The sequence below is a fragment of the Amphiprion ocellaris genome, chromosome 9 (assembly GCF_022539595.1).
Source record: "Amphiprion ocellaris isolate individual 3 ecotype Okinawa chromosome 9, ASM2253959v1, whole genome shotgun sequence".
NCBI lineage: Eukaryota > Metazoa > Chordata > Actinopteri > Pomacentridae > Amphiprion > Amphiprion ocellaris.
Window position 1 is genome coordinate 35,051,057 of NC_072774.1, and position 24,967 is coordinate 35,076,023.

Sequence of the window (24,967 nt, forward strand, 5' to 3'; positions counted from 1 at the left end):
TGCACATTGCTTCTGTAGGGTTGCAGGGCGCTGGAGTCTATCCCAGCTGACTGAGGGTGAAAGCAAAGGACACCCTGCACAGGTAACAGTCTATTGCAGGGCTACACAGAGAGACAGGCAACTAAGCACACTCACATTCACATCTACAGACAATTTAGAATCACCAGTTAACCTCAGCATGTCTTTGGGAGACAGCACGTGGTGAGAACCCACACAGGCACAGGAGAACATGCAAACTCCACACAGAAAGACCCCATCAGGGGAAGAGAACCCAGGACCTGCTAGCTGTGAGGCGACAGTGTTCACTGCAACACAATATTTAAAAATGAATGGAAAAAAAATATAAAAAGAACCCTTTCAAACAGTAGTATCACATAGATCTACCTCTACAACGCCATGTCAGCATTAGAGAATAAACCTAGTTAGAACCTAGTCTGAGGATGTCTTTGGTACGCAATACCTAAGTCTTTTGATGATCATTTTTGCTTTATTATTGAGCTTTAGGCAACAAAGTAATGAACAAAATATATATTTTGTCCATGCTGTCCTGGAACACATACATGCACTTTCTAATTGTATGGCCCTGTCAACAGAACAATATAATCTAGCTGTGCTTTTAAAAACATGAATAAAAATCACTTTTGAAAAATCTTTTCAAATCAATAAATATTAATCTATAGCTTCCGCTTGTATGTGGGCGTATGCAACTCCCCTCATTAAAATGTGATTCTTATTCTGTCTGTGCATATGGTCAGACTTTCCTCTGCTTTATTTCAGCTTATTAACCCTCTACCTTTTAAAGAATGATGGCACCATGGACTTCAAGGCTGTGTGCATGCACTAATGGTGTCCCTTCCCTATTGCTCCTGGGGTCGCTCTCTGGCTCTGCGGGGCCGGCGTGGCTCGGGCCCCTCTGCCTGGGGGTGGGTGTCCCCGGTGTCTCTCCCTTTGAGCCCTGGGTCTGCTGGGTCTGTGCACTCTCCTGGGGCCTTGGGGGTGGCGGCGGCTGGTCTCTTCTGGGGCGCCCTGGCTGGCCCTGGGGTTTGGGGTGGGTTGGCCTTCCGGTCGCTCCCCTGTCCCTTCCTGCTCCGCTTCCCTTCTCCTCCCTCCTCTCCTGCCTGCTCACTCTTCTTCGTCCCTCTCCCTCCCCTGGGGGGGCCTGGGGCCCTCCGCTGCCTGGGGGTCTGGCATGGGGGCCTGGTGGTCTCTCTGAGGGGGTGGCTCTGGCTCATCTGGGCACAGGCCTTGGTACTTGCCTGTGTGCTGCCACTGGAGATTAGTTTCTGCTGGCTGGGGGCTTCTATCCGGGCCTGGTGCTGTCCTGGGGTGTAGTGGGGTGGGTGGGGTCTCGGTGATGCTGCGGGGTGGGCGCCCTGCATCCTGGATGTGCCGGCTCTGGGGTGGGCATGGAGGCTCGTGGCCCTTGCTTCCTGGTGGTGCGGCCTGGTCCCCTCTCCGGGGCAGGGTGCTGCATGCGGCTGGCCCGTGGTGGGGCTGTGGCGTCTGCTGGGACGCTGCTCTGGCGCTGCGGCTTCTAAGGGTTGTGGTGCTGGCTGGGCCAGTTGGTTCGTGTGAACCCTCCCTGGCCTCTTGCCTCCGGGCTCTGGGGGCCCTCTGCATCACTACCGGTGGTCTTACTACCTGTCTCCCCCGCTGCTCTGTCCTCATGGGCCGGATCCACACCAGACTGCCTCTTACTGTGCACTTCACATACTTAACACCTCACTGTATATAGCTACTCTTAGGCACATACAGGGACACAACAGTTAGGGCCCCAAGAGCACGTGGGGGCGGGAATGATGGGCTCTGTGGTGGGGCGGATGGCAGGGCTTTATGGCCCTGTCTCTTCCCCATCACCCACTTGCTTGCCTCCCCTACTCTCCTTTTTTTTTAATGCAACACAAACACTCACAGCTTGGGGGTAGGTCTGGGATGGCTCGGGGAACTTGGGTCAGGGTAGGCTGCAGAGTAGCCATCCTCTGTGGTCCTTTGGCCTGCCCCCTAGACGCTTCGCCCAGCCTCCCCACTTTTATTGCACCACATGACACTCAGGGTTACACACTCAGGGAGGTCATGGGGGGTTTCACTAATATGGCCTCGCTGGTGGGACCCGGCCCCCTTATGGCTATGGGGCGGAGGGGGTGGACCATCATCCGTGTTGCTGTGGCTGGGGGGTCCCCGGGGCCTGGGGGTTGTGGCCTGGGAGGGTTCTCCTGGTGGTGGTGGGCGATTCTGGTGGGGGGCTGGGGTGGGCGGGGTTGGGGTTTGGGTGGTGGGTGGGTCCTCGTGCCCCGGGCCACCTGGGTCGGTCTTGGCACGCTTGGGGTGTCGGTAGCTCTTGTTCTCTGGGTCCGCGTGGTTCACGGTGGCCCCGGTGGCTCTCTGGGGGCACCGCCCTGGGGCTCCTGCAGCCTGGGGGGAAGGGGCGCCCTGTTGGCTTGGCCCTGCCTTGCCGTGATTGCTGTTCTGGGCTTTGGGGTCCTTCACACTTGCATGTTTGATCAGGTGTCGCCAGCTACTGCCGAGTCCATTTGTTCACAAATGATGGGACCCACCAGAATGTGCTGAGAATCTCTCCAGAGTCTCTACACTAAACTCATTCTCTCTTTCACTAGTATCCTCTTCTGGCCTATTCTATTCTGTCAAGACATCCACAATTATGGTGTTCAATACCGTTTGTTTATTTATTTATTTGTTGAATCTCTTTTTTTTGCTTTTGTTTTTGTTTTGTTTTGTTTTGTTTTATTCATAGGCAATTAGTAGTCGGGAATAACACACCACCTTACAATCTTTAATTGCAATAGCACCGCCTGTTAGTTTCTATCCCTGTTCGTCCTGTTCGTCCTGTCCAGCCTTTGTTTCCCTGCACATCACTGAGGTGTAGCACTGCCCTCCCTGGTTCATAATAGGGATTTCTAATAAAGAATGTCTGCTTAGCTTTCAGGGAGGGCTGGTGATGGTCACACATAAACTAAATATTAAAATATTTGGCTGCAAGACTGAAATATGCATCAATCTCATATAATGTTGACACCTCTTTTGTGGAGTTAAACAATGAGAATAAGTGCAGACAAATTAGAAAGAAAAAAGAAAAATCTTTTGAAATACATTAAATTATGATATTTTGTTTCACCCATCAAGTTACCTGTCTTCTTCCTTTGATTCCCTCATAATTACTTCAGCTGCTGGTGGACTTTGCTGCTTACACTTGCTGAAGCTGCTGATGCTGTACTTCTTATTGGAGGGTAGTGTCATTTTTTAAACTTTACACAGAGACACGGTAACTATTTCTCCCCCGTTTTTTAGTCTTTACTACTTTCAGCTCCAACAGGATTGGGTTCCACAAAGACTGACTATGGGTTAGATCCAAACACCACCTAGATTTTCAACGTTCAAATTCAACAATTGTGTTAAGCTGTCAAGTTCCTAACTATTTAAACTAGGATTCATTTATCATCAATTCTAAATTAATTCAGACTTTCATAAATCATTAACAACATGGACGACCTAGCAGTTACTTCAAATACTAAATCCTTTATTTTACTATTTCAGTAGCCTAAAAATAATCAAATGTAAACATTTTCATAAAAAGCCTGGAATCGGCCTATTCACCACGTAAATGGTTTTGGCTTTAAAAAAGGAATAAATAGATAGACATAACCTCATTGCACCCAAATGATAGTGAGTGGCTTAAATGGTATTAATGCTGATCTTTTTATCTGCAAGAAAACAAAATGTGGAACTATTTCTTTAATCGTAATAGTAGTGAAAGAACCGTCAGAAGATTCTTATACCGAATAACTGTATTGCAGATAAACACTGCTGATGTGCTGCCGATTGTGACGTGTGTGGTAGTTGCTCATTGTATATTTTTCAGCAAAACAAACAGAAACATTCCATCATCAATATGGTATTCAAAAAAGGAAAAACAAGGAAAAGGATAAACTCTGAGCAAGGCAAGTTTCTTAAAAAGCAAATGACCTCCATGTGCTATAAATAGAGTGAACATCTGCATTGCCATTGATGAGAGAGGACAAGGAGAAATTACATGACTGTGGCTTTTTTCTCTGCTGTAATCACCTCTTTAGTGAAATCTACTTCAAAATCTAGAATATGTTTACAATATTTTAAGTGAGTGCCTGCAGAGATTTGAAAACGACGACTATTACCGTTACCCTTCATTACACTGGATTTTGTATGTCAGTTTCCCCATAATAATAACTCTATACGCAGCTCATTTATTTAACTCAATCACGTCCTAAATCTCACTTTTTTCCTCTCTTCTCTCATTTCATCATCCTCTCACCTGCATAAAACAATGGGTTTTTTGCAAGTCTTTTGCTAGCCATTAGCAGTCTTTACGGCAGCAAGTAAATTCACAAGAACACCACCATGAATAGACATGTAAAGATTATTGAGTTGTGAGTGTGGCACGACAGATGTGCCTGCTGTGTACACACACACAGACTCACTTTCACCAGTTCTACCTCCCTATTATTTATGATGTGTCTTTTTTTTAAATTTGTTGTTTGTAAAAAATGTTCTTTTATAATGTCATTGTTATTACACAGCCTAGAGGAACAGTCACTTTGCATTTCATTGCACATACTGTATGTGTATGTGACAAATGAAAACTCTTGAATCCTGAATCAGCTAGAATGTGAGCAGACAGACAGAGACTGTTAGCCGGAGCCTGGGTTCATCAAGTGTAAGATGCACACTGAAAAATATGTTAATTTCCCTAAAATTTTTCCGCCAGTGAAGACCGTAATTGTAATGATTTTTCCTTCTCTGTCAAAAACTGAACATATCTCATGAGGATGTTTGACTTTCATGTGTTCTGAACCGCCAATCACAAATGCAAATGGTGTCGTTGTCTCATTTTATAATTCACATATATATTAGTTATCCATTTCTCTGGACTACCACTCAGTCATTCCAATCACATCAAAGCACAGGACACACTTTTGATAAATGGTGCTAGAGAAATGCACTACAGAATAACACAGCGCTGACCTGCAAACAAGGCAGGTGCCCCTGCACATTTTCTAAGTGACGTCAACAAAGCTTTTAACTAAAAATAACCAAAAAGTCAGGTATGTGGTAGATTTACAAAATGTACTAATGTATATTACTCAGTCCAACAGGAACATCCAACACTCGTTAAACTCTGACCTGCAGCTGAATTTTAAAAGCATTACACCACTTTTGTGCATATTGCATCTATGGCTCATGTAGGTGTTTTAATCAAAGTTTCACAATAACAGTATTCTCATTTATTTAACCATGAATCTTTACACCATAGCTATACTTCACACAGCATCATCACGCTACTATTATTCCCCCCCCCAAAAAAACTATAAACAGTCATTTCATGTAGTTATTTTCAGCAACTTGCAAACATTTTGGAGCTTTTTAACTTTTGCATGGGACACTTTTCGTTGTTGTTGCTTGGGTGAAGGGTTGATTTGCTTTGCCTCATGTTGCTAATGTAACACAAAAAAGAAAATATATAGTTGATACATTGGCCTATGCAGTGTGATTATTAGTGTTTAGTATTTTCAGCGGAATGACAGATAATATCTACAGCCCCAGTGTGTTGTTCCGTAAATCAGCATTTAAGTAGCAATATTAGCAAGTAGCTGGCAAAATTTTAGTTCCACTGTCCCTCCTGACATCAGAAAATGTGCCACAATGCTCTGGATAAAATAATTTATGACATATCAGTACAGTTTGTGTTTGCAGTGCTGAGAATAGCAAAAATAGCTGATGGCAGTGAATGACCTAGTCATGACTAAAGCATCTGAGACATTCCAAAAGATTCCAAAACATGCTCAATTTTTAATCTCTTCAAGTAGCAGTGAGGGAGGGAAGATACTAAGCTACTTTTGGTCGTCATCAGTTACTACTCTCCCCACACACACACTCTTCCTAGTTCGTTCCTTCCCTGACTTGCTCCCGAGCCCAGCTTCATCTCTCAAGGTGTTTATGTTTCAATCAAAAGAGCCAGAGCAGCGTGACCGCCACTTTCTGCGTGGCTAGCAAAGCTGTTGCTGCAGCCACCATCCTTCACTGCTTTAGGAATCAACCATAAAAATGCCACTTCACCAATCCCCTTTCCCCCTTTTTTTCCTGCTATTATTAGCCTAGACTCTCAAAGCTTGCTATTGGCCTTGTGTTCTGCTTGCTGTGAGGAACTTTAAAATAAATCCATCGCTAATCTGCATAGAGGAATGCTAAGAAAGGCTAGATAGTACATGAGCATGAATTCACTTATTACTGTGTCCTAGTGTATTCCTGTTGGTCCATCCACCCATCCATCCATCCATAATCTGTACACCAAGAGGAAACATGCAAACACCACACAGGGAAACCCCAGGCAAAGCTTCAAACTGAGGACCATCTAGCTGTGAGGCAACAGTGATCACCACAGAATCATCATGCCACCCTCATGCAGAAAAACAGCAGAACCCGGCTCTTTATGTGGGGGGACCGTTCTGCTGCTGGCCGGGCGGGTTGAGAGGGACAGAAGAGGTAGAGAGATAGAGAGGTTGAGGTAGAGAGGTTAGAGATAGAGGGATAGAGGTAGAGGGATAGAGGCAGAGGGTTAGAGGTAGAGGGATAGAGGTAGAGGGTTAGAGGTAGAGGGATAGAGGCAGAGGGGTAGAGGTAGAGGGTTAGAGGTAGAGGGTTAGAGGTAGAGGGGTTAGAGGTAGAGGGTTAGAGGTAGAGGGTTAGAGGTAGAGGGGTTAGAGGTAGAGGGTTAGAGGTAGAGGGATAGAGGCAGAGGGTTAGAGGTAGAGGGATAGAGGTAGAGGGTTAGAGGTAGAGGGATAGAGGCAGAGGGGTAGAGGTAGAGGGTTAGAGGTAGAGGGTTAGAGGTAGAGGGTTAGAGGTAGAGGGGTTAGAGGTAGAGGGTTAGAGGTAGAGGGGTTAGAGGTAGAGGGTTAGAGGTACAGCGGTAGAGGTAGAGGTAGAGAGGTGGAGGTAGAGAGGTTAGAGATAGAGGGATAGAGGTAGAGGGATAGAGGCAGAGGGGTAGAGGGATAGAGGTAGAGGGATAGAGGCAGAGGGGTAGAGGTAGAGGGGTAGAGGCAGAGGGGTAGAGGTAGAGGGGTAGAGGCAGAGGGGTAGAGGGATAGAGGCAGAGGGGTAGAGGTAGAGGGATAGAGGTAGAGGGGTGGAGGTAGAGGGGTAGAGGGATAAACAGACTGCATCTAACAATCACATTTATAGTCTATACATTTGTAATTATATTTAGATCTACTTGTGTCCTAATAATTTGTTACAGATATTAATAAGCCTTTTAACTTAGATGTTCAAATGACCTGCAGCCTTTTACTTACTTTCCCGCCTGCTTTGGCTGCAGTGTTGCTTTCATTTTTTAAATTGTGTTTAAAATCTTTGTATTTCTTTAATTTTAATTTGCCCTTCTTTGTAAAATATGGCATTGTAGTGCCGATAGACCTGTCCATGGTTGTGAATGGACATTTGTTGCAAATTCTGTGTATGTGTACACATGAATTGGCCACAAGGGTGCACCTTGCATAAATTTTGTCATCCACCCAAGTCCACATGCTGTCCTAATCCTGTGACCATGTAGACTGGCCGCACTACAAGCATGATGGCTGCGCATGTGCCAGGAAAACAGATGGTGCTTACAACAGATGCTTAGTATGCAGAGAGACTGGAAAAAGAGACTTTTGGTCATCCACATCTTTATAATTTATCATTAAAATACTTTGAATTGAAGCAGTTGTTGGCATTTTTTGCAGGAGCTCTGATTGTATATGCCGTCATCTATAGACCCCAAACACAGTGGGAAGCCGTTATTTCAGCAAAAGTCCCATGTAGATGACAAAAGAGTTCAACAAAAACATGCTATTACTGGTGAATACAAGCATCTATTGATACTGCTGTAAATAGTTTCTGTTTAATGCTTATTTTCAAGTTTTGAAAAATATATTGCACGGTAATTTAAAATTCACATTACGGATATTGTATCAGCCTTCAGAACCTAGTCATGTGCCCTAATTCTGAAGTGAGGTCATCCTCTTCTGTGCTAGATACAATATCATGCTGTAAACTAGCATCAGGAAATGACAACCCCGGTCCCAGTCTGGTGAAAGGCTATTTCTTGCCACTTTGTTTCCATGGCAATGTTGATGAGCTGGTTGGTTTGGATGGGTGTGGGTTGGGGATGGGAGGCAGCTTTGCAGCCTCCAAGTCAGGCCTGGGCATTTTAACAATTCCTAAAAGTGTTGAAATCAATCTGAGCTTAGAGATTTACTAAATCTCTCACTCTCTGTGTGAGAGTGAGAGAAAGAGAGAGAGAATGAGGTGGAAAAATAGACAGCATCAGGGGTAATGCTCATATTGGCTGACACAAGGGAAAAGAAGCTTTTAAAGCATTTAGCTTTAATTTCATTCAGGAGTGACATAATTGATTTTAATGAGATGTTTATAGAGTGAAGTGCCGGTGTTGCTAAATCATTTGCAAGTCTGCCTGACGGGTACTTGTGAGGCTCGCACTGGGGAAAAGCAGACAGGCACACAAACCTCTGCTGCCAGAACTCCTCCAGCAAGCCTCCGCTCATCCTTACTTACTCCTGCATACTACTGAATACATTTGCCTGCTCATTTTAATTAACAACATATTTAATTCATGAAATATTTTTTAGAACTTTGACACTACATCAACCAAAATCCTTCAACTGGAATATCTCTTTGACAATTTAGCCTTTTAGTAGTTCCTCCAAAATACACATCATCGTCAGCTGAAGTCATGCCAGTCAGCTCCCAGGTCTGTAGGTAAGAATTCAGTTTTAATTCTGTGAACTTCTCCTGTTTGCAGTATCAGTTCTGTGATTGACTGACAGAGTGTCACATCATTAATATGGGGTCCCTGCAGGCCAATGCGGTTTATAACAGAGAGAATAGAGGACAGTGTAAACATCAGGGAGCTGCAGCTGTTGCCCTCAGCAGTAAAAGAAAGACTGCCTGTCTTGAAGCTGGCAGTCATATTCAACTCCTTCACACTCAAAGCAGTATGAGACTGAAGAAAGTTTTTAAATGTTGGTATCACAGGCTGTTTTCATCAGTCATGAAATGAGACGATCGTACAATGTACATTGTTCCTTCTGTCAGTGAATTTGCCTGTGCGCAACATTACTCAAAAATGGACTGACGGATTTGGATGAAATTTTCAGCAAAGGTCAGAAATGACACAAGGACCACCTCATTACATTTTGCCAGTGATGCAGCTTATAGTCTGGATCCATGGATTTGGTAAGGACTTCCATATGCACCTTGGAAGTGAGATAGTGGCACAGCGTCACTGTAACCATGACAACAAGCAAACACGACATCAGCTGCCAGATGACAATCACGATTGTCATCCTACTACAAATCCACTGCTGTGACTTATCGAGACTTATCTGTCAGAAATGATGCTAGGAACAACTGATTAAATTGTAGGGAGGTTTGCAAGTTCCATCAATTTCTGTCACCCAGTACGTATTTAGGTCACGTGATTCGGTATCCGTGCATAACGTACACATGCACAACACACACCTGTGCTCAGCGCAAGGTCATTTTTTAAGATTTCATCCGTTGGAAATGATACAAAGACTGAGCAGCTTTGGCGGAGTACTGCGCTCTGTGAGTGTTTTTCTTTTCTTTTTTTTGTTTTTACTGGCTCTTGTGTACACAACCTTGTCAACCTCCATTGAACATATCATACCAAACAGGTATGTTTGATATGCTTGCATTTAGCAACACCCAGTAATTCTGAATGTCGTATATAACATCTTGAACCATTCTATTCCTGTGCTCCAGAAGTTCAATCCTATTCATTTTGCACATTTTCTAATGTAAGCTTTCCCTTTGTATCACCCCAAGTATCAATAACAGTATGCACAAGATATGCAATGGCTGGGTTTCCACAGTTTTTATGTGAATAATGTTTACTCTTGTATGAATAGTAGCAGTTTCACTTCACAAAAGAGGCTTGACAGCATGCAACATGACCAATTCTACAATCAGTGTACCAGTTCCAGTGCACCATACTAAGAAACTCAAACAAACTCATCAGCCTCCAGTTGACACACTGAAATGTATTCACTCTCTCTTTGCTTTAACACTTTCTTCTAACGCAGATGATTCATACCTTACACTCCTGTGGGCACACACTGTAGCCAGTTTGAATTTCTAGAAGGCAAGCTCATTGACTGTGATTGACTTTGAAATGTCTTTGACATTTCCCATGCATATGGAGCTTGACATACACACACGCACACCCTATGCTGCGAAACAGGCATCTTAAGCCATAACCTTCCAATATACAATCAAGACTGAAATGGGAAAAAATGACGGGTTTGGGAGCTGGTTTTTTCCAGCAGGACAATGCTTTTCCAAGCACCCTAGGGCACGATTTCCATGCAACAACTCTGGAGAGCTGTTTGATTGCTTTTCAATCAAGCGAGACAAACACTAATTTGATTTTTTTTTTTTTTTTTTGAGGAACTGCAGAATTATAGCCTTCTTTCATCAAGCGTGGATGACTGGCACTTCTTTGATAGCTTCAGCAACACTCCTCTGTTTGGACTGACTGTTAACTGTCAAGCGTAAAAATACATACATATATACACACACACACACACACACACACACACACACACACACACACACACACACACACACACACACACACACACACATATATACAGATACACACACAGAGGCAGTAAATTCCTGCACCATACAAACAGTCTGGGAAATATCATGCCTGAGAGCCTTTTGTTGTTTATTTATTATACTTCAATGGCCTATTGTAAATACATTAAATAAGAAGATTAGTGACACCATACTTTAACCGACTGGGGGGGATAGTGTTTTCATCTAGTGGTCTCAGCAGTGTCTTTCAACATGTTCTTTTTAATCCTAACAAAAGAACTTTAGTCAGTATCATGACTGAAAACACACCAGCATCAGCAATTACAGACGTGATTACACAAAACATTGCGTGACCACTATTGCACTCATTATGTTGTGCACTAATTTTACCATGCACTGTATACCTATTTTAACATGCATTATGTGCTTTTTCAAGGATTTTAACAGTTGGCTACCGCCCTTTGCATTGTATGCGTGTATGTTTTAAGTCATACTGCATTTAATCGAGAGTTAGTTGGAATATACAGTCATGGAAAAAAAATATTAGACCAACCTTGTTTTCTTCAATTTTTTGTTCATTTTAATGCCTCGTACAACTAAAAATATATTACCTGAAGAATACAATGAACATGACACAAAATGCAGCTGATCACATAACACTTTATGTCCTATTTTACATGCTTTAGCTTAATTGTATTCTCAGGGTATATAAGAGGCCGTTTCATGTCATAAGCAGCACTGCACATGCAAAGGCCTAGAGTGGTTTCCTGCTTACATTCAGCACATAGCAGAACTCAGGAGTTGTCTGTTCTCACATAATGCCTAAAATAAAAGAATTATGTGAAGCCACAAAGGCAGCCATCTTGGCACTGCTGGAAATTGACATGCTTGAGAGACAGGTAGCAGAAATAAGAGAAGATCTCCAAGACAGCCGTTCATAACACCAAGAAAAAACAAGCCCAACATGATACTACCAAATTGCTAGCTGGTCACAGCAGGAAATATCTTTCTACCCACGAGATGACCGTGCACTCATCTGTTCTCATGTCAAGAATTGTCATCAGACCTTCAGCGACCTTAAAAATGAGAGGACACTGTCAAGAAATGTGACTTGTTTGGCAAGGACGGTTCAAAATCGACTTCTTGACACCAATCTACTCTGCATAAGGGCGATGCAGAGTAAATTGGTGGAAATGGGCAGCTGGAAGCAGTGGGCTGGAGGAAGCTCAGCAGCAGCATCCCACAGTGGACATGATGAAAATGAAGCCAGTTGGTGGGACAGTAACCACAGATCAGAAGCATCCAGGAACACTCGGAGAAAGGACACAGAGGGAAACAGACTGAATGCAATAATGGTATACATAGTAAATGCATAAGTAAATGAGAGAAGGGCTCAGTGCATCAAGAGAGAGGTCCCCCAGCAGTCTAGGCAGCATAACTAGGGGCATAACTAAGGGACGTCAAAGAAGAAGTCAGTTGTCCACATGCAAACTCCAACTGACCCCCTCAGGGTCACTCGAGTCACCCGTAACTATAAGCTTTGTCAAAAAGGAAGATTTTAAGCCTGGTCTTAAAAATATAGAGGGTGTCCGCCTCCCAAACCCAAACTGGGAGCTGGTTCCACAGGAGAGGTGCCTGATAACTGAAGGCTCTGCCTCACATTCTACTTTTAGAGATTCTAGGAACAACAAGTAAGCCTGCAGTCTGAGTGCGAAGAGTTCTACTGGGATGATATAGTACTACAAGGTCTTTAAGATATGATGGAGATTGGTCGTTAAGAGCTTTATATGTCAGAAGAAGGATTTTGAATTCAATTCTAGATTTCACAGGAAGCCAATGAAAAGAAACCAGTATAGGAGAAATATGATCTCTCTTCCTAACACCCGTCAGTACTCTCACTGCAGCATTTTGGATCAACTGTAGGTGTTTCAGAGAGCTATTGGGACATCCTGACAGTAAGCAATTGCAATAGTCAAGCCTGGAAGTAACAAATGCATGGACTAGTTTTTCTGCATCACTCTGAGACAGGATGTTCCTGATTTTACCAACATTTCTCAGGTCAAAAAAGAAAGTCCTACAGGTTAGTGTTATGTGCGAGTTCAAGGACATGTCCTGGTCAAAGATAACTCTTACATTCCTCACAGTAGTACCGGAGGCCAATGTAATGCCATCCAGAGTGACTATATGCTTTGAAAGATGTTTGGAGCCAAATACAATGATGAAGCCTGGGAAAAGAAATGTAACTTGTTCAGCAAGGACAGTTCGAAGTCGACTTCTTGAAGCTGGTCTGAAGTCACACAGGGCACTAAAGAAGCCCTTCATCAATGAAAGGCAGAGGAAAGCCCGGTTACTCTTTGCTGGGGATCATAAGGATTGGACTGCTGATGATTGGGATAAAGGTTCTCTTCAGTGATGAATCCAATTTTCAGTTGATGCCCACTCCAGCCAACTTACTGGTTAGGAGGAAGCCTGGAGAAGCCTACAAACCAGACTGTCTTGCCTCTACAGTAAAACATGGGGGTGGATCAGTGACCATCTGGGGTTGTTTCAGCATGGGTGGAGCAGGGCAAATGCAATTGTGTGAAGGGCAAATGAACCAGGTCATGGACAGGGCTACTTTTGAAAACAATCTTCTTCCATCAGTTAGAAAGGACTTTCCTGCCTCCAATGATTGGACTTTTCCAACAAGGCAATGCCCCTTGCCACACGGCAAGATCAGTTAAAGCCTGGATGGAGAACCAGAACATTGGAATCATGCCTTGGCCTGCTCAATCACCAGATCTAAATTAAATTGAAAACCTGTGGAAAATCATCAAATGTATTTGTATGAATTTGTGCAACAGGAATGGGCTGCTGTGACAGCAGAACAATGTCAGAGGCTGGTGGAGAGCATGTCAAGACACGTGGCTGCAGGCATCAAAAACAATGGTTATGCAATCAAGTGCTAACTCCTGTGTGTATCGTTACTAAAACAGACAGAAAAGAAAACATGGAATGCCAAAAAGCACTGTTTTTGGCAGTACAATGCCATAGCTATTGATGTCAGAACTTAGGTGATTTTGGTTAATATCAAGAAAACCATGGAAAATGGCTTGATGTCAGCTCTGTTATAAAACTCTTATGAACGATTTTTGTTGTTATATTTGTCCAAACAAATGTACCTTTATTTGCACCAGGCATTAAAATGAACAAGAAATTGAAGAAAACAAAGGTGGTCTAATCATTTTTTCCATGACTGTATGTTTAGATACACAGCTGACCCTAATAGATGAGGAGAGAAGTAATAAAAACCTGATTCCACCCCACTATAAGCCATAACACCTACAGCTATGAGGATTGTGGACCTCAGATAACAATACCCTAGCTCACTGAAAAAGTCCCATCAGAAGAGTTGCTTGCAGATGTTGACACAGTTCTCCTCGCTAGCCCCATATAATTGAAACAAATTAACTTGTAACAGTAATCCTGGAGGTCCTTTGGTATAGGGAAAGCCCAACATCCTGAGACTCTACAATTAGGGGTTCCTGCCATGTGGAAGACTTCTTGTGTGCTCCCGGTCCCAAAGACCTTGTGCCCCAAGGAGCCCAACCATTTCAGATCCATGGCCCTAACCTCTCACCTGATAAAGGCACTTGAGAGGATCATCCTGAACCATCTTCACCCCCTGGTGAGCCCAAACATCGATCCCCTGCAGTTTGTGTACCATCCTGACATGGGGACAGATGACACCATCACCTACCTGCTGCAGAAATCCCTGTCTCAGCTGGAGGACACTGGAAACACCGTGAGGATCACATTCTTTGACTTCTCCAGCGCCTTCGATACAATTCAACCTTCACTGCTTAGGGTGAAGCTGGAGAGAGCGGGGGTCAGTGACCAGCTGGCTGCATGGACCATGGACTAACTCACTGACAGACCCCAGTATGTGAGGCTACAGAACTGTGTGTCTGATGTGGTGGTCTGCAGCACAGGAGCCTCCAGGGTACAGTACTCTCACCTTTCCTCTGCATCAGATTTCCAGTACTCCACGGACAGTTGTCTTCTCCGGAAGTGTATAGGAAGGTCAGCATGGACTTTGTCGACTGGTGTGAGCAGAACCACCTTCAAATGAACACCTGCAAGACAAACGAGATGGTGATCAATTTCCACAGGAAACCATCATACATTCCATCGCTGAACATCCCGGGACTTGAAATTGAGAGAGCGAGAACCTCCAAGTACCAGGGTGTTCATCTAAATAACAAAATGGACTGGACAGATAACACTGTCTCTTTGTATAAGAAGGGTCAGTGTCGTCTATACCTGCTGAGGAGGCTAGCGTCATTTGGTGTGAGCAGGACACTGCTGAGGACCTTTTATGACACTGTGGTTGGGGGGAACTCAAGGAAAGATTCATGCCATTAACTGGGCCAGAAAACAGAAAAAAAAACCTTCCTCAGAGTTTGTCTTGGAATGCAGCTAGCTGTATGTGAATATGCCAGGAATGTGCTTGGCTGGGCAGATGCCAATTCAACAGAATTCGACCCAGAATCAAAGCATCCTGTGGTGATTGATATGCCAGAACACAACCCCTGGCAGATGGGTGGCACCATGAGGCTAGGAAAGAGATGAACCATTTTCAAAACCAGCAACAGTGTGCTCCGGAAGCTTTAGGGAGATACAGAATATGTGGATGAAAGGTACAGACATCGCTTTGAGGTCAATCCTGAGCTGAAGACCATCTGTCTCCATTTCATCTCAACAGACTGATAAAAAGATCCTGCTCAGTCTGTGGCTGCCCCCTAGACCCCGTTGAGGTGGTGGGAGAGAGGAGGGCTCTGGCCTAACTGTCTGCTATCATAGGAAACACCTCTCACACTCTGCATCAGACTATGAACTCTTTAAGCAGCACCTTCAGTGACAGACTGTTGCACTCTAATTGTATGAAGGAGCGTTTCCCCCTGTATCACTGCACCATAGTGCACGCTCAACTTGGTGCAACCTTTTAAATTCTTTTTCATTGCCATATTGAATGCCCACAAAATTCCAAATTAACCTACCACCAAATTAGCAGCTGCTTTCAGGTGCAATGTATTTTTGATTTAATTTCAGAACATTCCTTTCTGTTAACCTCATTCACATTGCAACTTTGTTTGTTTTATGCTGTTGTCTTGTCCTAGTATGTGTTATACTTGTGTTGTGGTTAGTAATTGTATTTTTGTAACAATACATAAACAGAAAATTAAGTTCAGTGGCCTGACTATACTGTTGTTCACATTTTGGTCCCTAACTTGTATAGATGCAGCTCCCTAGCTTTTTATAATTACCATTCCCCTTTCTATTATTTCCCTGTTTACTTCAAAACGTTTCTTTATGGCCAGCAAATAGAGGTTCATATAGAGTATTATTACCACAATCTTACTTGATCATCTCACTGGCCGAATGCAAAGTTAGACTGGGTAAAAATTCTTCATAAGCCTTTATTAATCCATTTGTGCATATATTTTCCCTATATCAGAGAGAGCCTCAGGCAGCAGAAGACTAAAGGTACTCAGGAGGAAGAGGAGATATGGAAAAACCACACTTCTCCATGGGATATACCATCGGCAGACTGAGGTAGTGACTGACATCAATAAATCCTACTAGTACCTGGAAATGACAGCACAGAGGCTCTGATTGTGGCAGCACAAGAACCAGCCCTGAGCACCAGATCCTTAGACACAGTGGTGTACAATAGAAGACATGACTCCAAGTGCAGGATGTACAAAGAGGACCCTGAGACTGTCCAGCACATAATGGCAAGATTCAAGATGCAAGCTGGCACATTCAAGTGGCTGGGATAATGTGCAGAAACTTCTGTGCCAAGTACGGACTAGAAGACCCCAGGTGCCAGAAGTGGCTGAGACCAACAAATCAACAGGAACAAAGATTCTGTAGGACTTAAAGTTTCAGACTGACAAGCACAACTGCAGCTAACATAGTGGCAGCTAACAAAGAGAACAAGAGGGCATTTGTGGTAGACGTGACAATCCCAGCGGACACTAACTTAAGTAGGAAAGAGCATGCAAAGATTGACGTACCAGATGCTGAACTCACAGTTGGAACAGAGATGGAAGATGAAGGCCAAGGTGATTCCACTGGTAATAAAGGCATTTTGGGCTGTGACCCCCAAACCAAGAGAGTGGCTCCAGCAGGTACAAGGTCAAGGTATAATATCTGAGGTGCCTGTCTAACTGAATTTTTGGAGACTCACACCATTCCCACCATGGGGATGAGGAATTACACAATAATTTGGCAGCTGTCTACATCCATAAAAATTTCCCTAAAAGAACTGCTTCAAGTATTCTGCATCCAAGTAAAGAATAATGTATCATTCATATATTAGAGGGACCTTTATTCTTTGTATTTTGCCAGTTCTTTGTCTGTAGATGTGACATATTGCCATGCTCAGGCAACCTGCTGTGTGCTGAAGAAGACTATAGGTTAGGGCGGCTGTGGCTCAGGTGGTAGAGCAGGTCGTCCAATGATCAAACGGTCGACGGTTTGGTTCCCGCTCTGTCCTAGTCATGTGGTGTTGTGTCCTTGGGCAAGACACTTTACCCACCTTGCCTCCAGTGCTTCTACTCACACTGGTGTATGAATGCGTATGAATGTTGGTGGTGGTCGGAGGAGCCGTAGGCGCAGATTGGCAGCCACGCTTCCATCAGTCTGCCCCAGGGCAGCTGTGGCTACAAATGTAGTTTACCACCATCAGAGTGAGAATGTGTAAGTGAATGAATAATGGATCCATTGTACACACTGAGTATGCCTTCATAGAAAAGCGCTATATAAATCTAATCCATTATTATTATTATAGGTTTCATTGACATTTCATTTTGCATACTGGAAGCCTGAAAATAATATCTATTGACAGTTGTCAGTACTTGTTGAAATAAGCCTACAACTGTTGTAGTGTTTCACTTTGTTTAGGTGAGTTTATTTTATATGTTGGATTTGTTCTTATACTACTTATACCTTTATTGATTCTTCTGAATATTATCACTATTATTGCTGCAAGCAATTTTTAAAATTTCAATAAAATCTCTTATCAGAGCATATTACATTGACATTAATACAATAAAAAATTCATAGCCATTTCAGTAGCATGAAAGATGCAGTTCCATACATCTAAGGGTTTATGTACAGCTTTGATCCAGCCATCATGATATTTATATTTCTCTGATTGTGAATAGATCCATGCTCCTGGGTCCTGGTGATCTGTTGTGTGCTGTATTCCATGTTAATGACGCTCTATTTCTCCCCCTCTGTCTTGGTTTACAGACGGACGCTGCACTGATGTATGATGCTGTGCACGTGGTGGCCGTGGCTGTGCAGCAGTCTCAGCAGATCACTGTCAGCTCATTACAGTGCAACAGACACAAACCCTGGCGCTTCGGGAATCGCTTCATGGCCCTGATCAAAGAGGTAGATACTTGTCTACCTGCTCCCCATTCTGTCCTTCCTCAACATACACAGCACCTTCACACAGAAAACATATGCTCAAGTGTAGACAAAATGTAAATAAGGCTGAGGTAGTCAAGAAGAATGTGAATATGAATAAACAGGAATGAGCTATCTATGTATTTATTTATATGGAAATAATTTTCCAGTGTGTGTACATGCATACTTCCCTGAGGAGGGCAGCCATCTTGAGCCTGCCCTCTGAATTTCAGCATTAATCACCTATTCCCAAGCAAAATGACAACATCTCTCTCTCTTTTTTCTTTTTCTTTTTTTAGTTGCCCAACAGTTCCCCACAAATTTGTGTGGCTGGGATTGTTAATCCAGAGCTTTTTGTCTGTGGAAAGGCTGGGGATTAGGCAACCTATATTTAGGGGTCTCTAGCTCTCCAGTCCCATTTCATTCCTAGAGATCATGGAGAGCCTGCTAAGAATTTAATTGTGGGTTAAGGGTTGACAAACTCAGAAGAACCACAAAGGTTTGGATGTGCTCCCTGGTCCTCTTCTCAGTTTCTCAGTTGTTTCCATTTTCTTTCCATCCACTGACCGCCATTCTCATCCTCTGACTTTAAGCTCTCTAAGTCTATAGATTGACGCAAGAAGATGCAAACATTTTGAAGATAACACTGTTTAGATCATTGGCTGGAGTGTAGAATGGTCATTGCAACACTTGTTCCAATTCAAACTGATACTGTACACATTCTTATAGTGCTCTTTCCCACATGATTTTACTGTACAGAAGATTTCACATGCTAATGTTCCTAGATCATGTAAGAAATGGAATGTATATTTATATTAACTCCAGGTATACCTAGTGTCTAAGTATACCATTTTAATCAACTATAGTTAAACAGTCCATGTAGGAACAGTTAATTTGCTGAACCACTGCAATAAATTTACTCATATATCCCAAAGTGCAATATTTCTAAACATGAAAACTAACACATCATATCAACAATTAATAGAAGTAGTTTTTAGTGGATGCTAAGGCTGCTCAAATATGCCAAAAAAAAAAAAAGAAATCATGATGAAGTCAGTGTTGAGATTGTAATTATTTAACACAATTTCTCATGTCAGCGTGATTTTGATATATTTTTAACCTTCTGTATTTAGAAAAAAAGAAAAGAAATAGAAAAAAACTTGTCTTTATAAACTTGAACTGTCCACACACATGTATTGTGCAACAGAAGATGGCCGACGACTATTTAACTATGCTGTAGCACCTGTCAGGAATAGCTCTAAATGGCACCAGGATCAGCTATCTGGGAAGAATGTCTAGGTGGGATTTTGACGAGGTGTTCAGTTATAAATCCGACAGAGGTAGATTTGCACCATTGGCATCTCAGCCAAGCACATTTGCCAAATATCTCAGTCTGCAGTTTCTCTGGCACTAAGCAGGACTAATATTGCAACAAGACAACATCAGTAAGGTTAAAGACGTATCTCACAATGGTGTAATCCAAACTCACATTCCCAAATAGTGCTTGTTGAGTATTTCAGTTTTGTTAGGAATAAAGTCAGAGTAGACCCAAAAGCAGGATTTTGAAGCAGTGGAAGAGAGGTGTTTAACAAGATTTACTGTAAAATGTAAGATACAGCAGAAATATTGCCAGGAATGAGGGTTTGATGCTTGTGTATTGTGAGTTGTAGCTTCCAGAGGCTGAGTCTGAGGAAGGCAGGGAGAGGTGGACAGAGCAGACAGTGGCTGGCCAGTTGCATTGTGCTCGTGGTGTAGAGAGCAGATCGGGATGGCTTGGTAGCAGAGAAGAGCTGAGTGAGGCTGGCAGGTTGCAGATCATGGGCCCGAGGCACAGGAACACACAATGATCACTGAACAGGTCAAACAACACGAGATTTCATTGTGAAGTGCAATGCAGCACAATGATAGCTGTAACTTGATTTTCATGTTTTCATTATTGTTAGAAGCCAAAACTGGACATACAAATAATTTAATACAGTATCTTAATAATGAGGTCAACATACCATCGTAGACCTCTCAGATCAGTTTGCTAGCTGAAGTGCAGTCCACTGTATTAGCTCTTCAGTGCTGTTCAGCACTAGAACTACTGCACAACATCATTAGCAAACACCAGACTGCACACCCGGATACCGTGTTTGTTGTTGCCAGGGATTTTAACCACTGCAACCTCAGGACTTGTGCTCCCAAAGTTCCATCAACACGTGAGCTTTCCGACAAGGAACTACAACATTCTGGACCACATCTATAGCAGTGTGAGGGACACATACAAGGCTGTGCAACGCCCCCATTTTGGACAATCGGACCATATCTCCACGTTCCTCTATCCAGCCTACAGGAAGCTCCTCAGACAAGCCTCTCCAGTAAGTAAAACTATGAAAGTATGGAATAAAGAGACTGATTTGGTGCTTCAGGACTGCGTTGAGGCTACAGACTGGATTGTGTTTAAGACTGCTGCTCTGAGAGAGGACTGTTTTGTCGATTTAGAGGAATATGCATCAGTAGTCACTGGCTACATCAGCTCATGCATTGACAATACTGTCCCCACCAAGCGCTACAAATATATCCAAACCAGAAACCATAGCTCAACTGGGATGTACATTCCAAGCTAGATGCGCGCTCTGCTGCTTTTACCTCTGGTGAAGTAGAGGGCTACAAAAAGGCCAGATATGGCCTCCATACGTCCATCAGAGAAGCTAAGAGACAGTACAGACTGAAGCTGGAGGAATACTACAACAACTTAGATTCCCGATCCATGTGGCAGGCCTGAAACACATCATTGACACCCAGCTGGGGAGCAGCAGGGTCATAGCTAGCCACAACACACTTCCAGATGAGCTGGATGAGTTCTACGCTCACTTCAACACCCTCAACACCAACTACTAGATGGACTCTACCAGCAAAGGCAGCACAGAGCTCTTCACTAACCATGACTTAAATTGAGGTGTGCAGGGTTCTGAAAAGGACTAACCCTCGAAAAGTAGCTGGCCCTGACAACATCCCTGGCCATGCTTTAAAGGTCTGTTCTTCAGAGCTGACTGAGGTGTTTACTGAAATATTCAACCTGTCTTTCTCCCAGTCATCAGTGCTTCATGCTTCAAGACCGTCACCAAGAAAAGCGCCATAACCTGCCTGAATGACTATCGCTCCATTGCAGTAACTCCAATAGTAATGTAATGCTTTGAAAGGTTAGTCATGTCCCACATGAAAGTAACCATCCCAGTCACATTAGATCTCCTGCAATTTGCCTATCATCAGAACAGGTCCACAGACAACACCGTCAATGCAGTCATTCACACAGCCCTTTCACACCTCAAAAATAAGGACACAAATGTTTGAATGCTGTTTATAGATTACAGCTCAACATTCAACACTGTCATCCCCAGCAGATTGGCTGAAAAGCTCCTCACCCTCGGACTAACACCCCTCCTTCTGCCACTGGATCTTGGAATTTTTAACAGACAGACCCCAGACAGTCAGAGTTGGCACCAGGACATCGAGCACAAAGATAATGAGCATAGAAACCCCCCGAGGCTGTGTGCTCAGCCCACTTCTGTGCACCCTCTTCACGTACGACTGGGTCTCCTCCCAGAGCAACACCTCCATCATCAAATTTGCTGACGATATAACTGTCATTGGGCTGATCACTGGTGGAGAGGAGGCAGCCTACAGGGAAGAGGTGGCTCAGCTGGTGTCCTGGTGCGAGGATAAAAATCTATCTTTAAACTCTGAGAAGACGAAGGAGATGATTATCGACCTGAGGAGAACGAGAGACCAACATGTCCCATTACATATCAACGGGACTCAAGTGGAGAGGGTGAGGACCTTCAAACTCCTCAGCACTCACATCAGTGAGGACCTATCCTGGACCCACAACACACAGCAGATTATCAAGAAGGCTCAACATAGGCTGTTCTTCAGGAAGCTGAGGAAATTTGGATTATCCTCCAAACTCCCCAGCAACTTTTACAGATGCACAGTGGAGAGTGTTCTGACCACTTTCATCACCGTATGGTATGGAAACTGCAGCACTAAGGACTGGAAGGCTCTCCAGTGTGTCATTAAGACAGCATAGTTCGTCTATGGAGCAGTCTTTCCCCCACTACAGGACATTTACATTACCTTGGTCACAAAGAGAGCCCACAGCATCGCCAAGGACCACACCGACCCACAGCACACACTTTTCACACTCCTGCCATTTGGCAGATGTTACATGAGTGTGAACGCAAGGACCACCAGACTGAAAACAGTTTCTATTCACAGGCCATCAGGCTACTAAATCACTGGCTCACCTGCAATAACTAGAAATAGCAATATTTTGCACACATCCTTTGACTGTTCACATGACAGTATTGCAATATTGCCAGCATTTGCACACAGAATTTTTTTGTAACTATTTTTATCTTATTTTTATTTTATTATTGTTATTAGTGTCCTCGCACCACGAAGTGGTGCGAGGAACCTATTGAAACCCATGGAATTAGGGTCCGAGCACCAAAGGTGCGAAGACCCTACTGAAACCCTAGGGTTTATTAGGGTCTGAGCACCAAATGGTGCGAAGACCCTATTGAAACCCTTGGGTTTATCATTATTATTATTATTTAGGGTCCGAGCACCAAAGGTGCAAAGACCCCATTGAAATGCATGGAATTATTTCTGACGGTCTGAGCACCGAATGGTACAAAGACTGTATTGAAACCCTTGGGTTTATCATTATTATTATTATTATTATTATTATTCTTTTTATTATTATTATTATTATTATTATTATTAGGACCCTATTAAGACCCTATTGCAATGCAAGGAATTATTTATTATTAGGGTCAGAGAACCAACAGTGCGAAGAACCTCTTAAAATGCAAGGAATTATTAGGGTCTGAGCACCAAAGGTGCGAAGACCCTATTGAAATGCAAGGCGGGACGCCCGTATAGCTCAACGCGTTAAGCGGGCGACCCATGTACAGGGGCTGGTCCCCGACGCAGCTGGCCCGGGTTCAATTCCTGCTCGCGGCCCTTTGCTGCATGTCTTCCCTCGACTCTTCTCCCCAGTTTCCTGTCTCTCTCTGACTGCGCCTATCCAATAAAGCCGAAAAAAGGCCAAAAAAAAATAACTTTAAAAAAAAAAGAAATGCAAGGCATTATTTATTAGGGTCCGAGCACCGAATGGTGCTAAGACCCTATTGAAATGCAAGGAATTATTTATTATTATGAGGGTCCGAGCACCAAAAGTGCGAAGACCCTATTGAAATGCAAGGAATTATTACGGTCCGAGCACTGAATGGTGTGAAGACCCTATTGAAATGCATGGGTTTATTATTATTAGGGTCCGAGCACCGAATGGTGCGAAGAGCCTATTGAAATGCAAGGAATTATTTGTTATTAGGGTCCGAGCACCAAAGGTGCGAAGAGCCTATTGAAATGCAAGGAATTATTTATTATTATTATTATTATTATTATTATTATTATTATTATTATTATTATTATTATTATTATTATTATTAGGGTCCGAGCACCGAATGGTGTGAAGACCCTATTGAAGTGCAAGGAATTTTTTATTATTATTGAAACCCTATGGTTTATTATTATTTATTATTAGGGTCCGAGCAACAATGGTGCAAAGACCCTATTGAAGTGCAAGGAATTTTTCTTCTTCACTCTTCTCCCGGGAAATGAATTGCATTTTTAGCGGCCTTATCATACCCCAAAACGCATGAAACGTTGCACACACATCAGGACTGGTGAAAAATTTGATATTTTATGGGAGTTGCGCATGTGTGTGGCAAAATGGCTCCATAGCGCCCCCTGAAAAATTGAAAATGTGGTCATTAGGCCAACTGGCAGGATGTTTGATCTACAGCTACAATATTTGGTAGGCATATGCAGCACATCAGGACACACAAAAAAGTCAATCACAGCCATACTGTAAACAAAACAGGAAGTCGGCAATCTTGAATTAGCTGTGAAATTTTTTGAGATTAATAACTCATCGGGGGTAAGTCCGACAGACCTCAAATTGGGCAAGCATATGCAATACTCGCTCCGGAAAAAAAGTTATCAAAATGCTCCGTACCATTCTTAGCAAGTTGATCATATTCACTTCAAATGTGGTGACATAAGTCTGAACACACTGATGATGATTCCCCTGAGAAAATGGTGACTCATCATCAAAGGGCATGTCTGTGGCGGCACGGCGAATTTCGATGTTTCGCCATGAAGATTCAATTATTTATATCTCAGCTGTACATGATCCAGTCTGGACCAAACTTAATTCAATTCAATTCAATTCAATTTTATTTATATAGTGCCAATTACAGTCAAATTGTCTGAAGACGCTTTACAGAACCCATATGCCTGACCCCCAGAGCAAGCGAAAAGTCGACACTATTTTTTTTAATGTTTTCTGACCAAATTCAGCTTTCAAGCTTGGTCCTTTTTTCTGTCATGCACAAAAAAGACAAACACTGACTACACAACATAAAGTGGTGATGACATTAAGTTGATACAGAGCATATAGATTTTATTGAAGACAAAACTAACAGTCTAAATGTATACACTGATAACTGCCCAAGAGGCAGCAATAGTCATAACTCAACATACAAAGATGAACACACTGATTGAATATTTGGAGTTACGTGTTCTGGGGCTGCTTTTTTACTTTTGAATGTCCTTAAATGTCAACAACAAATTTTGCCAAATCCATTCATTTGTGCTTTCATATAATATGTACAAAGTCACATTTTGTCTGAGGGATGACAGTCCAGGTTGAATCACCAACCAGGCAAAGTATTTACTGCTATTGGAACTTGCTAAATGTTCCCAAATGAGTGTGATAAAGTAA

At 43.1% G+C, this 24,967-nt stretch overlaps 1 protein-coding gene across 2 annotated transcripts in view; it reads left to right on the forward strand.

Moving 5' to 3' along the window:
* Positions 1-24,967, forward strand: part of grik2 (glutamate receptor, ionotropic, kainate 2) — a 384,084-nt gene that overhangs the window by 234,498 nt on the left and 124,619 nt on the right. For both annotated transcript variants that reach the window (XM_055013796.1, XM_055013797.1), the window contains exon 8: positions 17,974-18,117. In XM_055013796.1, the coding sequence (XP_054869771.1) occupies positions 17,974-18,117 (144 nt within the window). The remainder of the gene's footprint in view (positions 1-17,973; positions 18,118-24,967) is intronic.